Here is a 16,563-nt window from a genome sequence, read left to right as displayed (position 1 = left end):
GTTTTCTTTTTCTTGCCAAGCACCATGGCTTCTGACTCTGGAGTCTTTTATTAGTGACACCCTCCCATCTCTCCTACATCCACCCTACAATCCTCATTGCCCAAGTCTGAGACTCTGTGGGTGGTGCAGTTAACATGCTCAGCTGCTAACTGACAGGTTGGGGGTTCAGGTCCTCCACAGGTTCCATGCAAAAAAGACCTGGCAATCTACTGAGATATCAGCCATTGAAAAACTTATTGAACACAGTTCTACTCTGATAAACATGGGTCACCTTAAGTCAAAATCAACTTAATAGCAATTGGTTTTGGAGACGACCTGGACTGTTACAGTAGCATCCTTCATTCCTTCCTCCTCTGCTTGAACATTATCCATCTCTTGCAACCTGGGTTCCCAAAATCAGCTGCATCAGGAACCTTCAAATTCCCATTGCCTACAGGCAAGTCGTCTGTCATCTTGTACTGTAGTGGCTTACGTGTTACTGTGAGGCTGGAGGCTAGGCCACCAGTACTTCAAATCCCAGCAGAGTCACCCATGGTGGACAGGTCTCAGTGGAGCTTCCAGTCTAAGACAGACTTGGAAGAAGGAAGGGCCATTCACTTCTCAAAGGATTGGCCAGTGAAAACCTTATGAATAGCAGTAAAAACATTTTCTGATATACTATTGGAAAACTTTATGACTAGCCCTGAAACACTCTCTGATATAGTGCTGGAAGATGAGCCCCTCAGGTCAGAAGGCACATGAAATATGACAGAGGAAAAGTAGAAAAGTAGAAATCTCCTCAAAGTAGAATCGACCTTAATGATGTGGATGGAGTAAAGCTTTCAGGACCTCTATTTGTTCATGTGCCATGACTCAGAATAGGAAGAAATAGTTGCAAACATCCATTAATAATTGGAACATGGAATGTATGAAGTATGAATCTAGGAAAATTGGAAGTTGTAAAAAATGAAATGGAACACATAAAGATCGATATTCCAGGCATTACCCACTGCCATTAAGTTGGATCCGACTCATAGCGACCCCTCCTTGAGTTTCCGAGGCAGTATCACTACGGAAGTAGATTGCCAAACCTTCCTTCTGAGAAGTGGCTGGTGGGTTTGAACTGCCAGCCTTCTGGTTAGCAGTCAAATGCCTTATGCACTATGCTACCAGAGCTCCTTATCCCAGGCATTAGTGACTTGAAATATATTGGTTTTGGCCATTTTGAATCAGATGATCCTATGATCTACTATGCCTGGAATGACAAATTGAAGAGGAATGGTGAGGCATTCGTCATCACAAAGAATGTTTCAAGATCTATCCTGAAGTACAATGCTGTCAGTGATAGGATAATATTCATATGCCTACAAGGAAGGCCAGTTAATACTGTTGTTGTTGTTAGGTGCCATCATTTCTGACTCATAGCGACCCCATGCACAGCAGAACGAAACACTGCCCGATCCCACGCCAATTCCACGATCCTTGCTACACTTGAGCCCATTGTCACAGCCACCATGTCAATCCATCTTGTTGAAGGTCTTCCCCTCCTTTGTCGACCCTCCACCTTAGCAAGCATGATATCCTTCTCCAGGGAATGGGCCCCTCTGACAAGATGACCAAAGTAGGTGAGACAAAGTCAAGTCTGGCCATCCTTGCTTCCAAGGATCATCTTGGCTTCACTTCCTCCAGGACAGATCTGTTACTACTACTATTATTCAAATTTATGCACCAACCACCAAAGCCAAAGATGAGGAAATTGAAGATTTTTACCAATTTCTGCTGTCTGAAATTGACCAAACATGCAATCAATATGTGTTGATTATTACTGGTGATTGGAATGCAAAATTTGGAAACAAAGACGAATCACCAGTAGTTGGAAAATATGGCCTTGGTGATAGAAATGACCCTGGAGGTCCCATGATAGAATTTTGCAAGACCAATGACTTATTCCTTGAAAATACCATTTTTTCAACAGCATAAATTTGGCTATACACAGGAATCAGATCGACTACATCTGTGGAAAGAGACAGTGGAGAAGCTTGATATCTTCATCCAAAACAAGGCCAAGAGCTGACTGTAGAACAGACAGACCATCAACTGCTCATGTGCAAGTTCAAGATGAAGCTGAAGACAATTAAAACAAGTCCGTGAGAGCCAAAATATGACCTTGATTATACAAAACAAACAAACAAACAAACAAACTGACCGCTGTCAAGTTGGATCTGACTCATAGCAACCCCTTCCTGGGTTTCCAAGGTGGTATCACTACAGAAGTAGATTGCCCAATCTTTCTTTCTAGAAGTGGCAGGTGGATTTGAACCACCAGCCTTCTAGTTAGCAGTCAAATGTCTTAGGCATTATGCCACCAGAGCTATCCCACCAGAATTTAGAGGCCATTTGAAGAATAGATTTGATGCATTGAACACTAATGACCGAAAACCAGAGGAATTGTGGGATGACATCAAGAACATCATCCATGAAGAAAGCAAAAGGTCATTAAAAAGACAGGAAAGGAAGAAAAGACCAAAATAGATGTCAGAAGAGACTCTGAAACTTGAATGGACAGTAGCTAAAGCAAATGGAAGAAATGACAAGATAAAAGAGCTGAACAGAAGATTTCAAAGAGCAGCTTGAGAAAACAAAGTCCACTATTATAATGAAAGGTGCAAAGATCTAGAGTTAGAAAACCAAAAGGGAAGAACACGCTCAGCATTTCTTAAAAAGAAAAACTTCAAGCCTTGAGTTGCAATACTGAAAGATTCTATGGGCAAAATAATAAATGATGCAGGAAACATCAAAAGAAGATGGAAGGAATACAGAGTCACTGTACCAAAAAGAAGTGGTTGGTGTTCATCTATTTTAGGAGGTGGCATATGATCAAGAACCAATGATATTGAAGGAAGAAGTCGAAGCAGCATTGAAGAAATTAGTGAAAAACAAGGCTCCAGGAATTGGTGGAATACCCATTGAGATGTTACAACAAACGGATGCTGCACTGGAGGCACTTACTCATCTATGCTAAGAAGTTTGGAAGACAGCTACCTGGCCAACTGACTGGAAGAGATCCATCCATATTTGTACCCATTCCCAAGAAAGGTGATCCTACAGAATGTGGGAATTATAAAAAATATCATATCACATGCAAGTAAAATGTCACTGAAGATAATTCAAAACTGATTGCAGTAGTATATTGACAGGGAACTTCCAGAAATGTAAGCTGGATTCAGAAAAGGATGTAGAACAAGGGATATCATTTCTGATGTCAGATGGATCTTGGCTGAAAGCAAAGAATACTAGAGAGATGTTTACTTGTGTTTTGTTGACTATGGGGAAGCATTTGACTGTGTGGGTTATAACAAATTATAGATAACATTGAGAAGAGTGGGAATTCCAGAACACTTCATTGTGCTCATGAGGAACCTGTATGCACCTAGAAAGGAAAATTGGGCAATCTACTTCCATAGTGATACTGCCTTGGAAACCAAAGGGAGGGGTCGCTATGAGTCAGATCCAACTTGACAGCAGTCACTTTGGTTTTTTGGTATAATCAAGGTCATATTTTGGCTCTCATGGACTTGTTCTAATTGTCTTCAGCTTCAATTTGAACTTGCATATATGAGCAGTTGATGGTCTGTCTGTTCCACAGTCAGCTCCTGGCCTTGTTTTGGCTGAAGATATCAAGCTTCTCCACTGCCTCTTTCCACAGATGTAGTTGATCTGATTCCTGTGTATTCCATCTGGTGAAGTCCATTTGTATAGTTTATGCTATTGAGAAAAGGTATTTTCAATGAATAAGTCATTGGTTTTGCAAAATTCTATAGAACAGGAGGCTGTTGTTCAAACAGAACAAAGGGATACTGCATGGTTTAAAATCAGGGAGAGTGCATCAGTGTTGTATCCTTTCACCAGACTTATTCAATCTGTATGCTGAGTGTGGTAGTTAAGGTTATGTGTCAACTTGGTTGGGCCTGGTTGAGTGGCTGGGCCGCTGGTGGTAATTTTCTCCATGATGAGACTGGTAATCAACTTCATGGTGGAATCTACTATGAGCAGCTGAGTAGCTGCTTTAAGGATGGTCTCTGCTTCCTGTACATGAGGAGAAGCCTTGGGGAACAGTCTCTAGCTTATGGCACCCTTGAATCCTGCATGTAGCAGAGTCATTGTTCGCAGCCTGCCATGCTGTCTGCTGATCTTGGGACTCTTAACAGACTTGCATCAATAGCCTGCCATGTGGTTTGGTAATATTGCGACTGTGGCTTTGTACTTGTTGACCATGGGTTTGTCAGCCTCAGCAGCTGGCAGCTGCCTGAGTGAAGAAAGCCTCCAGCTTCAGTGGGCTGGGAGACAGAGGCGGAGCTGAAGTCCAAGGTCGAGGGGCTTTCACCCAACCCCTAGAGCCTGGCACTTGGAACTCAGACTTCTAGCCTCCAAAACTGTAAGAGAATAAACTCCTGTTTGCTAAAGCCATCCCATTTGTGGTATATTCCTGTCATAGCAGCACTAGGTAACCAAAACACTGAGCAAATAACCCAAGAAGCTGGACTATATGCAGAAGAACGTGGTATCAGGATTGGAGGGAGACTCATCAACAACCTGCTGAAAGTGAAGATGACTTGAAGCATGTACTGATGAAGATTGGCCTACGGCCTGCAGTATGGATTACACCTGAACATACAGAAAATGAAAATCCTCACAACTGGACCAATATGCAGTATCATGATAAATGGAGAAAAGATTGGAGTTGTCAAGGTTTTGTATCACTTGTTTCCACAATCAACAGCAATGGAACCAGCAGTCAACAAATCAGATGACACACTGCACGGGGGAAATCTGCCACAAAAGACCTCTATAAAGTGCTGGGAAGCAAAGATGTTTCTTTGAAGACTAAGGTGTGCGAAACCCAAGCCATGGTGTTTTCAATCACCTCATATGCATGTGAAAGCTGAACAGTGAATAAGGAAGACTGAAGAAGAGTTGATGCTTTTGAGTTGTGGTGCTGGTGAGGAATACTCAAAGTCCCATGGCCTGCCGGAAGAACTAACAGATCTGTCCTGGAGGAAGTGCAGCCAGAATGCTCCTTGGAAGCAAGAATGGCCAGACTTCATCTCACCTACTTTGGTCATGTTGTCAGAACGGACCATTCCCTGGAGAAGGATATCATGCTTGGTAAGGTGGAGGGTCAGCCAAAAAGGGGAAGGACATCAATGAGATGGATTGACACAGAGGCTGCAACAGTGGGCTCAGGTATAGCAAGGACCGTGAGGCTGGTGCAGGACTGGGCAGTGTTTTGTTCTGTTGTCCATAGAGTCGCTATGAGTCAGAGCCAACTCAACAGCACCTAACAACGACAGGCATTGGAAAATCTTTCACCCAAGGTTTATTACATTTTGGAGTCCCAGCTTAGGCAACTAAAAAGTCTGTCTGGGCTTTAGTATCCTCATCTAGTAAGTCAAAGAATTAGATTATACTTTTTCTTCCAGCTCAAAATTACAATTCTAAGCCTTCTCTGATCCCTCTCAGCTGGAATCAATATCTGTCCTCTGAATGTGAATAAAAATTTATTTGTACCTATAATGTACTGTATTAATCCATACAACAAATCATTTGAGCATCCACTTTATGACAAGAGTTCTGTTGGAGGAAGAAGAGGTAGAGAGGTAAATAAGGCAGACATGGCCCCTGCCCCCGACAGCAACACTACTGGTGTGTATATGTGGATCAATCTCCTGCTAGATAATTACAGGCAGGAGCCAGCTGCATATCCCCATCAAGGGTTCACACAAAATAGGTACAAAGAAATGTCTGCCAGAAGTATGAGAGACCCTTGTGCACCTAACTTCACTTGCTCACATGACTGTGCTCTTGGATGAAGATCGGGAGCCGGTAGGAAGCCCAATCAGGAAGATGTGGTGTGAGACTGTTCCCAGGCACCATCTATCTTAACTCCAATGGGGACAGATGTAGAAATGTAGAATGCTAAGGAACAGGAGAAACAAACCGTTAAGGACTAGTCTCTTTTTTTTAAGCATGGGATTAATAAAGGTACTTTGTACTTTTTGGTCCAGATGGGAGATTGTAGGTTATTTTTCTTCTTTCGGCAGATGCTCACAAGGTGTGAATAGCGTATGCTTTTCAAGGTGGTGAGGGCAAACAACACTGGTTCACAAGGCTGAAATATTCAAAGAATGTCACATTGAGGCATGAAGAATGCAAATGCGATGTTCTAAAAAAGTACCCACTGAGGATGTATTTAATAATAAAAACAGCCATGTTGGTAAACTGGTCAGGTTCTGCCTCTGACTGCTGGGAGTGCAGCTTCCCAGGAGCGATTTTTTCTCACAATGAATGTTCAAACAGAAGGAAGGAACTGATCCTCGGAACTACAGGGCTGAGCACTCAATAAGTAGTCCCTGGGTTGGAATAACCTGTTGTGCCACATACATTTCATTTCATTCATGCTTCCTGTCATTCCCTCTGGAAATGTCTTTCTGCATTTTGCCTACAAGGACACTCGGTTTGAGGCTGTAAAAGATGGTACTTTTGAGAATCCTATTTTCTAAGTCACTGAGTGGTTTTAAGTGCCTGCTGAGATGAGGTCCATCAGCAAAGAAAAGTCTGGCATTCAGCAGGGCTGGTTCCCAGTAAATGAAATGGAAACTCCTGGGATTATCTGGGAAACTGATGCTTCTAGGTTTGGAAGATACAGGAAGACAAATCTGGTTGCTGCAATACACAAAAGTTTATTTTTGACTTTTCTTTTCTGAAGGCAAAATATAATAGAACTGAACATCAATGAATTTTGTACAACAAAAACAGCTTTTAATGTGGAACAGACAGTCCATGAATGTTTATAAGTCTCGGAATGGCTTCCCTTTTTCAAAGTCATGCTTTCTTGCAGTCCATAGGGAGTTGGCACGGAAGAGATGGTGGCAGCCAGCCGGCAAGGTGAGTGGAAGCCGGTGGGCTCCTCTTAGATCCGCGTCAGCTGGTGCCACAGACTGGACGGGAGGATGCTCTCCACTTTCTCCATGACAAAGTTTAATGGGGCAAACAAAGTGCTGAGGAACTGTAAGGAAATGAGAGAGAGAGACATCAGGAGAGATCTCATTCATGACTCTACGACAACCCTCTCCCACTCCTGCTCTCTATCTTGAGTCTCTGCTCCAAAAATCTCCAAAGGCACACGATTTCATATTTGTGTTTATAGGAGACAGAGGATGATTATCAAACCTGCATTCCAGCCCCTCGGCTCTGTTAGATAAGGGGAGAAGTGTCTGCTGACAGCCCCCTTCACTCCTCTGACAGCTGGCCCACAGTTCTAGGACCTTCCAACCAGGCTGCAGGCCTGCTGGCTGCCCATGCGGATGCCTAGTGTCATCAAAAGGGACCGCAGGTGGGCAGCCAGTGGGTAGACGGTTAAAACACAGTGACAACTTACAACTAGCTGGCTGTAGAAGGCACTTCAAAAGGAAACGGTCAAGTCTGTTATGTGGCCGTGAGTTGCTCTGGGCAGCCTGTGCTCAGTTCTGAATGGCCTGCTTCACAGCTGCATCATGGGAACCTGGGAAGGCTGCACACTGGCTACTCCCTGGAGGGAGTGTCCCTGTGAAAGACGTGCCGCTCTGAGTGGACCTTTGGGAGCCCTTTCATTTCAGCTTTTCATGTAGAGAATAATGCCCACTAGCTGTGCCTTTTAAGAAAGCCAAGTGCCATGGTCTAAGGCTCATATTTAACATCTCAGATCTACTCTACGTTCTTGTGAGGAATCAGCCTCATTCCACAGACCATCCAGCATCTGGCAGAAGAGGTGCCCTAAGCCCAGCCAGGGCAGAGAGTGGCATCTGCATGGTTTCCTTCTCCTTGATCTGTTCAGAACGAAGACAGTGCCTTGCTAGGGTTCAACACCTGGTTCATGTGCCATGAGGTCCTGTGTCCTAAACCCTTGTTCTTCACACAGCATTGTCTACACCACCAAGAATTCCTCATGGTCGTGTAGTGCATGATGAGAGTATATATGCAGAAGGGGACGTGGTCCTCAGGTCAAGTAAATTTATTAAATAGGTCCCTCTACCGATCATGTTCAATGGATGGTGGGCCCTCAAGAATGGGTATTGTGGACAAATTTCCCAAACTCACTTGCCCTATCTATCTACCTCTATCTACCTACCTATCTATCTATCACAAAAGAGAGAGACTGCCAAGGCTCCATACGTACTCAATTCCAATAAGAGGAACTAGGTGCTAAAGTGGTCCATATAAGTCAGACATTCCGACAGGAATGGCTAGATGGGGCTCCATAAGCAAAGTGCTATTGGTGGTGAAGTTATTGTATCCTAAGGACCTGAACAAAAATGGATAGAGAACTGCGAGGTGGTGGCCGAGTGGGAAAGAACTGATGATGCGTGAGCATGAGCCAGTGGAACGAGGTGACAGGCATCAGTCTGTGCTCGGAGGGCCTGCATGCACTGAAATGTGGGACACAAGGAGCCTCCACTCTCACCAAACGGAGATGCCATTACAGAGTTCATTCCAAAGAAAGGCTGTTTTTGATTTGGTTGCTTTGTTTTGGGTAGTGACCTGACTTGAATGAAAAGCACAAACGTGAAACTTCTAAAAATCAAGAGAAGAGCTTTATCCTGTTTGATGTCTATAAACTGCCCCTCTTCCCACAGGGCCCAGCAAAGATACAGGATCCCTGCTTCCCTGGAGGGCACCTGCCCTTCTCCACCAGGTTCTGCACGAGAATTAAGCCCCAGTGCTGCTACTGCCTGTACTTCCCTCCCCCATTCTAGAATGTAGCATCCTTGAGAGAATTAAGCCCTGCTGGCACAGTAGTCAAGTCCTCAGCTGCTAACTGAAAAGTCAGCAATTCAAACTCATCAGGTGCTCCACAGGAGAGAGACATGGCAGTCTGCTTCCATAAAGATCACAGCCTTGGGATACCCTGTGGAGCAGCTCTAGTCTGTCCTATAGGGTTGCTATGAGTTGGAATCAACTTGATGGCAGTGGGTTTGGTTTTGGATGTGGGTTCCCAGAGGGCTGGATTCTCTTGCAGAACCCATGCTGGGACATGCTCCCTTTTGTACTAAGCTACCTTCTACCTCAGCACCTCTCCCCACATCCTCCTCCTCAACCTATGCCCACAAGGAAGTAGCATCCTAAACTGCTAAGCCCTTTCACTTAGTGACCAAAGGTCAGTAGCTTTCACCTGGAGCCATTTAACACAAGTTGTTTGGAGGGTAATGCCTTACTGGGGATGCCTCTGTATTTCTTTGCATGTTTTAAAATCAGTCAACAGTCTTTTTAGCCAGAGACACAACCAATGAACAGCATTTTCACTTATAGGCTTAGCAGGAAATTTATTGCCTGAAAAGTTAAGTCTGAATGAGCAACACCAGGCAACCCTGGAACAGCCCATCTATCTCAATGTCCAAAACTTCTGTCCACAGGGCAGAGACACACAGTCACATTTTTGACCAAAATGCACCATAATTCAGTCAGTGTCTTGTGGTGAGAAAAAGCAACTGAAATAATAAAAAAGAGAGAGTGACACTTCAATCGTCGGAGCCTGCTCTTCCCCAAACACCATCATACAGAAGAAGGTCATGGCTCCCAGCATGCTTCATTAACATTCGAAACGCCTCTGCTTATCTGAATAAGTTCCAGGTGCCCCGCTGCAATCAGACAATTGACATTTCACTGTAATCAATATCAGACTTCAAAGAGGTCGGGCCTACAAATGAAGACGAGAGTCAGAAGTCAGGGGGCTCTGTCTCAGGGAAGAAGCGAGACCAGAGGAGGAAAGACAGGGCCCTTGAAAGCAGAAGGGGTCAGAAGGCTGATCTTCCCACGTTCTGCACAGGGCTGGGTTTGGAATGATCACTTACTTATATGAGCAACATTATCTTGGTAGCCAAACATCCTAGGAAGAGTCAGTCCGAAGTCATTGAGTCTGATTAGATTAGGGGGCGAGCCAGGGGAAGCTTCTCATTTGACTCCTCTCCAGTTGCTCACACTTGCAGGTGGGGTTCCCTACTGGCTGCATATCACATGTAAACACGTGGAGAGCTCCCAAGCTGCACGCAGCCTGGGGGTGGCTGTACAGTCTCCCTGCATCTCCTGAAAGCATTATCCCAGGGCCATTATCTCAGGCGGGAGTTGAGAAAATCATTTTTATAAGCTGTAAATGGCTGCACATAGCCTATAGGGCAGCGGTGATAACCTGCAGGGCTCCATGAGGGGCTGATGAAGTGACAAGGGGAAAATGTGGAGAAGACTCTGGGGGGAGGGTGGGGAGGGGGGGATGGGCTTGTCTCATTCAGGCCATCCATCTCCCTCCCCATCAAGTCTCCCCAGACGTTCTGGAAAGTGCTAACCCTCACTGAAGGGCAAGATAAGTATGACCCTCCAGACAGGGGTTAAAAAGCAAACTTATCTACACTCCATTTTCAAATTATGGTTGGCTGACCAAACTGCCACCCCATGGTAGGGATAAAATACAAAGAAGACCCTGAGAGCATCTTTACATTTTATTTAATGCATCATTTGAATTCAAAACCAAAGCTCTGCAAACACGAGGTCAGGAGAGTTGTCCCTTGTGTGATGTCCGTAATGAGCACATCTCTCCAGTATTCTGTGTACTCTCCCAGAGAACCCCGATATTCTCTCCACCATCCCCTACACCTCCCAATCACCCCCAAGGTTGAAGCTGTTTCCAGCAATTAGGTGTCTGAAGGTGAGTCCTTTCTTCAATACAGAGGTTCCTAACTTGACTCACCTGGAAGCAACTACAGTCAAATGGCTTTTCTTATTAAAGGTAGTATCCACAACCAACCTAATGTCTCTTAGTAGATTTCTATATTTATAATTGTCATGTTGATTTACTTCTTAATGCTACAACCCTTCAAATTCATCCCCCAAACAAGCTAAGAAATTGTAGCCATTTAAATTATGTTATTTAATCATCTCTGAAAATGTAAAGCTTATCCTTCTGGAAGGAAAGACTCACAAATATCCAAAGATTGGAATAATATCATCCTATGGATATGAAACTGAATAATTTCCCACCCATTTTTCATTTGCTAGGATTCCCTTAATTATTTATCTCCTCTTTATGGACCTCATGCATGTTTTAGAAACAGTTGAGATTCTTTTCTTTTATGGAATGCGGCAAAGCATGTATTACACAACCCACACTTTCTTTGCACTCAACCCTTTGATGTTAATGAAAGTCAAAGTGTGAGCAAATGATCAGGACAGGTATGTACCATTTGTAAATGACAACCCAGTTCCTTCTCTTGCCAAAGACTCACCGCTTTTGCAAAGACACCCATGAGTTCTGGGAACTGATGTGTCAGGAGGGCCAGCATGGCTGTGAAGGAACATAAGCCAGCAGTGAAGAGGATGAAGAAAGGAAGCTCCTTCTTTGGGTAAACCGAGACTTCATGGAAAGCTGTGGAGAAGACCAAAAGGGAAACATGAGGGTGGAAACCGAGACTTCATGGAAAGCTGCGGAGAAGACCAAAAGGGAAACGTGAGGGTGGAGTGAAATGCCTTCTCAGGGATTCCTATATGAGGGGCTGACTTGACCAAGCTTTGACTGAGCCAGCTAGAAATGAAAAAGACAGGACATGAACAAACCACACTCAAACATCTGACCTGGCCTTCGGCGCCTCTCTGCTTCTCCCGAGTCCATGTTTAACCTTTAATGCCCTATCTTGGGGCAGGAGAGGACTGGCTTCGGGATGTCAGACATTCAGGGTAGGGCCAGTAGCACCATTTATGCCTAACTACATATAGTATTCCTTTCTCAAAAACATATACAACTAAACCACATTCAAATCATGAAATGCATGTTCATTGTAGAGAACCTGGAAAATCCCAAATCAAGTAAACTGGAAACAAGTCCTCTCCACATTTTCACCTTCCTGTAGCTCTTTGGTCATGACAACAAGACGCTATTAGTTTGTGGAACGTATTTTCCTCACACTGCCAGTGTGTCAGTGGAGGGCCTGCCATGCTAGAAAGGCGTCCAGCAGGAAGCTCACGCGTTGGCCTCCTCAGTCTGAAAGAGCTGAGGGTCAGGCAGCCACGGTTGCTCTGGCACAGCTGCAGGAGACCCTGGATGATAAGCAGCCTGGCAACAAACTCTGAAAATAAATAATAAATAACCAGTGGGTGCTCTTCAGAGTGTCTCATAATTTTTAAGCTTTAAACTTTGGGTTTTAGGAAAACCAAAAAGCTGTGCTACAAAAGCTGAGAGACGACACCGCCGCTTTCTGCTGGCTGTGTGGCTGCCTATGACTGTGTGGGCAGGTGGGGTGGGGATGCTGCCCAGGAGGGAAGGGGCTGCTCTGCTCAGAAGAGCCAAAACTCACCTGCCAGGAGTCCTGATGGAGGGGAGCTGTGAGGAAAAGTGTGTGAGCAATCCAAAGAGTAAAAGCTACTAAGAAACTGTCCTCTTTTCCTCAGGAAAGCCAAGATCTGAAGGTCTTTCCTCTGACAATCAGCTCTTGTGACTCAGAGCCCTAAGCAATACACTGTTGACCCTTTTATGCAGTATAGTGGACAGACTGGAAAACAAGGCAGAGAAGACTCGGGGGGGACAGAGCACAGACCTGGCTCCAGGTGAGTCAGCCTGTGAGGGTGCAAGCACAGGCTTGGTTCCTCAGGGTCTGATGTGGCAACAGCTGCACTTCCTGTGTCCAAAATAGGGTCTCCTTTATCAGAAGGAAGACTGGGCAATCTACTTCCACAGAGATACCACCTCGGAAATGCAAGGAGGGGTCGCTGTGAGTCGGATCTGATTCGATGGCAGTGAGGTTTTTTTGAGTTAAAACACTTGACCTCTTGCTAGTCTTACCCTCCATGCTGAACCCCCCTTCCCACCAAAATTTTCTGGAGAAGTCAGACTTTTATCATTACATTCAATTAAATGCATGTGAGCTATAATTTAAGCACTTATCAAGACTATCCCTGTACAGTTTCCCTTAAGAACTAGAATCTTGTTCTAATAATCCATTTATCCTCATGGAAATTTAATGGGACCAATTAAAACATTTAAAAACTGTTTTCCTAGAAAACTGTCCTTCTTACCAGAAAATGAAACTGTTAACAAGAATATTTCTGAAGGGAGACAAAAGGTAAAGTGTGGGCCCACAACAGAGATTTCTGAAGTTAAAGAGAATGTAGTGGGAGGCTCCGGGCTCATTTACAAGAAAACCCAGACAAGGAGGACCACATCACTGAGCTCTCCGAGTTCCCCCAGTAACACATCTCCCAGTGGCCTGGTGGCAAGGAAACAAAAGTACCTTCTGCTACTTTAATTGGAAGACAGTCATCAGCTTTGCACCCAGACCCCGACACATGGAAATTTATAACTGCCTCACTAATGTTGGTGTTTGGAAACTTACTATGCACAGAGGCATCCAAAGTTACCCTATTCCTCAGGACAAAGTCTTTATATATGTTATACTGATGAGCTATTGGTATAACTGTTGTTAAAAGGGGGAGTGGCAGGAGAGAGGAAGAGAAAGAGAGAATAGTCAAGATTTGGAGTTTATTGTCCGAGGGAGAAAGATATGTCCTAAGTCAGGGCCACATGAAGAGCCTGGACATGATCCTCGTACACAGTGTGAGTCAATAATAACTATTTAGCCCAAATTGTCAAAACAATGTATTACAGTAACCACAATAATATTTTCCACATGTGGTGTGGCCATTAGGCTGCTAGCGTGTAAGGCACTCGAGGGCAGGGTTTGCCTCTGTGGGTCTTGATACAGTGCTGAGGCTGCACGTGGGCTGTGCCCATGTCACTCTAGTTCACTATGTCCGGCCACGAGAGGCTCACGGGAAATGCCTCTGGCCACACCACGGCCCCAAGGCTCCTCCTCCGCAGGGACGCCACGTCCCGGGGCCGCCCTCCTCCTGACTCATCGGCAGCTCCCTCTGAAGTCAGCTTTCTTGTCAAGCCCTCGTCCGTGCAGGCCACACTGGACCTGCTGGAGAGTTCAGGCAGAACCTGTGCTAGGGACCAGCTCAGCATCTCACCAGACTACAGCTCCAACTAGGGGTCTCCAGGCTCAGGCCTCAGAATATGATACGTCTTCATGTAAATGTTAGTCCTTTAGGATCCTTCCCTTTGTAGAGCTTGGAGAGATTTGGAGAAACAGGAATCCAAACCCACTGACAGAATGCACTTGAACACATATGCTATCACACTAAGGCAGGGTCTGGGAGAGGAGTAATAAAAGATCAGGAACGTGATAAACATTCATGCTTTTCCACCTCTTCCAGCCCCACCTTTAGTCCCAGCAACCTTACTGGCTGAAGAGATGACTAGAGAGAGTTGAAACTTACATGGAAGCAGTTCTCTGTCTGCTGTTTCTGTACAGATTGGGTAAGGATAAAATAGGTGCCCCTTTTCCAAGGGATAAGGGATCATCCGAAAAGCTGGAAAGGAGAGAGAATATGTTAGAGAGCCAACATTTGTCTCTGACCCACCTAACTTCAAAAAGGGGCTTTGGAACATTCTTATAAAGGGAAACATTTAAAATAACTCCAGGAATGGATGCAAGACCCACCCAGCCTCTGAGGCAGGCACCAGATAAACCGTCAGAGATCCATTTTGATGTATTGCTTGCACATTAATCTCGTACTATATATTCTGGGCAAACCTTGTGGAATTGGGTGGGGGCAGGGGTGCAGAGGGGTAGGGAAGCCAACAGTACCAATGCCCAGGCTTTCCTCATCTCTGAAATATTATAAAAATGTTATAAACACTAATCCAATAGCCCAACCAAAGGTAATAACAAACCTGGATTGGAATGCTCCCTCAAGAAGCAAACGGGGATTGACTTGGAACTTGTCACAGATGTATAAATATGAAAGGCTTTTTACCATGTCTATTTAAAAGATATGTCTAAGTGGATTAGAATTCTAACCAAGATGGATAAAAGCGAAAATCTGAAAATGCATGACTTAGGAGGTATTTCTAAACTTTATGAAAGTTTTAAATCTTTACTATCATGTGGAAAAATATGAATCTGGGGAGATTGATTATCTGTGTGTTGATGATGTCAGGTCACCTAATTCTGCTCTTGTGGCTTCAGACAACATTAGGCCCCACAGCTGAATTATGGCTTTCCAATCAATCTATCCTTTCCCATTATCATGTGTGTTACTCTCCCGGTTGCGATGTCATCAACATGTTAGTCTCACTGCGCCTATGAACAGTGCTCACAGAGGTAATTTCTCCCCAACAGATGTCCTTTAGCTGCAACACGCTGTAGGTATAAATACAAAAACTGTATCTGACACCACGGATGTCAGATATCGACCTGTGCCCTCATGTGTGTCACTAAGGGATGGTGGCAACACGCAGCGATATTTTCAGTTTTAAATACTACACTTCAAGGACTCATAGCTATATCCTAAGCTGTGTAATTACCTAAGCCTCCTCAAAACTGAACATATTTATCTTTTGCATACTTATTTCAAACAGGAATCAGAAACAAAGAATGTTCTCCCTCACAAGACATGACAAGGTTCCATTGTAGCCAGCATCAGTGCACATGTGGTATTTATTCTGGTGTCTGAATATTATTTAAAAGCAAAAACAGTATGTATGTGATTCCAGCATTTGGAATGCAGTCAATCTACACCACAGTGGTATCACTCTGAGGTTACAGCACATTGCCACGGAGAATATAAATCACTAGAAACATGGGCTTAGAGCAGAGCCAGTTTGCTGGCAGTTTGCTGAGGTAAAAATGTTATCAATTTTCCTCTCGTAACAGAAATCTCTTAAACAGAGATTAAAACATTAAAAACACCCCAGACTTTAACTCTTCTTAAAATGAAAGGCTCGCCCCAGTTTAATCAGCCCTCTTTTCAGCGAACATGGATGACTTTTGCCCATTAAAATGAGCAAGAGAGGAGCACTTGGCACAGGTAAACATACAACAGTCACTTGAAGGAGCAGCATCTCTCTTGACAGCACTAGAGTTTCAAGAAAGGAAAACAAATGCAAAAACAAACCACCACCGAACAAAAACAATGCAGTGCTTTTCCAGGATATACTAAAACACCTTCTGGGAAGTGCTGAATTTAAACGTGAAGGACAACAGTGCAAGATTTTAATATCATTCCCCATAAATGATGTCTGCTAAGAAAGCATCTCAAAAATGTGGAAAAACCTACATGGAAGTTCTTTTGGAAATCCAGATTCTTCGTGTGCAACAGGGTGGCTGTGATTAAGAATCTGTGCAGGTTTATGTGATATAAATAAGCCTGAAGTTTTCAAAGTGGCTATAAACTTAAATGCTAAACTTTACTCAAAATCAAAGTCAGTGTGCACTGCAGGGAGCAACTGTTTAAATGAAATTTAGGAGCACAAGATCCTGAAAGCGTTGAACCATAGAAAGCGAATGGCTTGTTGGTGTCTTCTCAGTCAGATGCCAAACGTTTTTCACTCCAGTATTTGGCATGCATACAGAATTTTGTGTTTCAAGTTAGTCTTTTTCTTCTAATCGGTTCTGGTCTTTTTAAAAAGAGGGTGAAGATATTTATTATAGTTATATATAT

At 44.1% G+C, this 16,563-nt stretch overlaps 1 protein-coding gene across 1 annotated transcript in view; it reads right to left on the bottom strand.

Annotated features, from left to right (window-relative positions):
• Positions 1-6,949: 6,949 nt before the first annotated feature.
• Positions 6,950-16,563, bottom strand: part of ST7 (suppression of tumorigenicity 7) — a 428,986-nt gene continuing 419,372 nt past the window's right edge. Inside the window, exons 14-16 of the mRNA XM_042782770.1 lie at positions 14,338-14,430; positions 11,292-11,431; positions 6,950-7,045 (exon numbers count right to left, since the gene is read on the bottom strand). Coding sequence (XP_042638704.1) covers positions 6,950-7,045; positions 11,292-11,431; positions 14,338-14,430 — 329 coding nt within the window. The remainder of the gene's footprint in view (positions 7,046-11,291; positions 11,432-14,337; positions 14,431-16,563) is intronic.

The sequence above is a fragment of the Orycteropus afer genome, unplaced genomic scaffold (assembly GCF_000298275.1).
Source record: "Orycteropus afer afer isolate SDZICR_OR568_19922 unplaced genomic scaffold, OryAfe1.0 scaffold00462, whole genome shotgun sequence".
NCBI lineage: Eukaryota > Metazoa > Chordata > Mammalia > Tubulidentata > Orycteropodidae > Orycteropus > Orycteropus afer.
The sequence above is the reverse complement of the archived record's forward strand: the minus strand, read 5'-3'. Positions and strand labels throughout refer to the sequence as shown.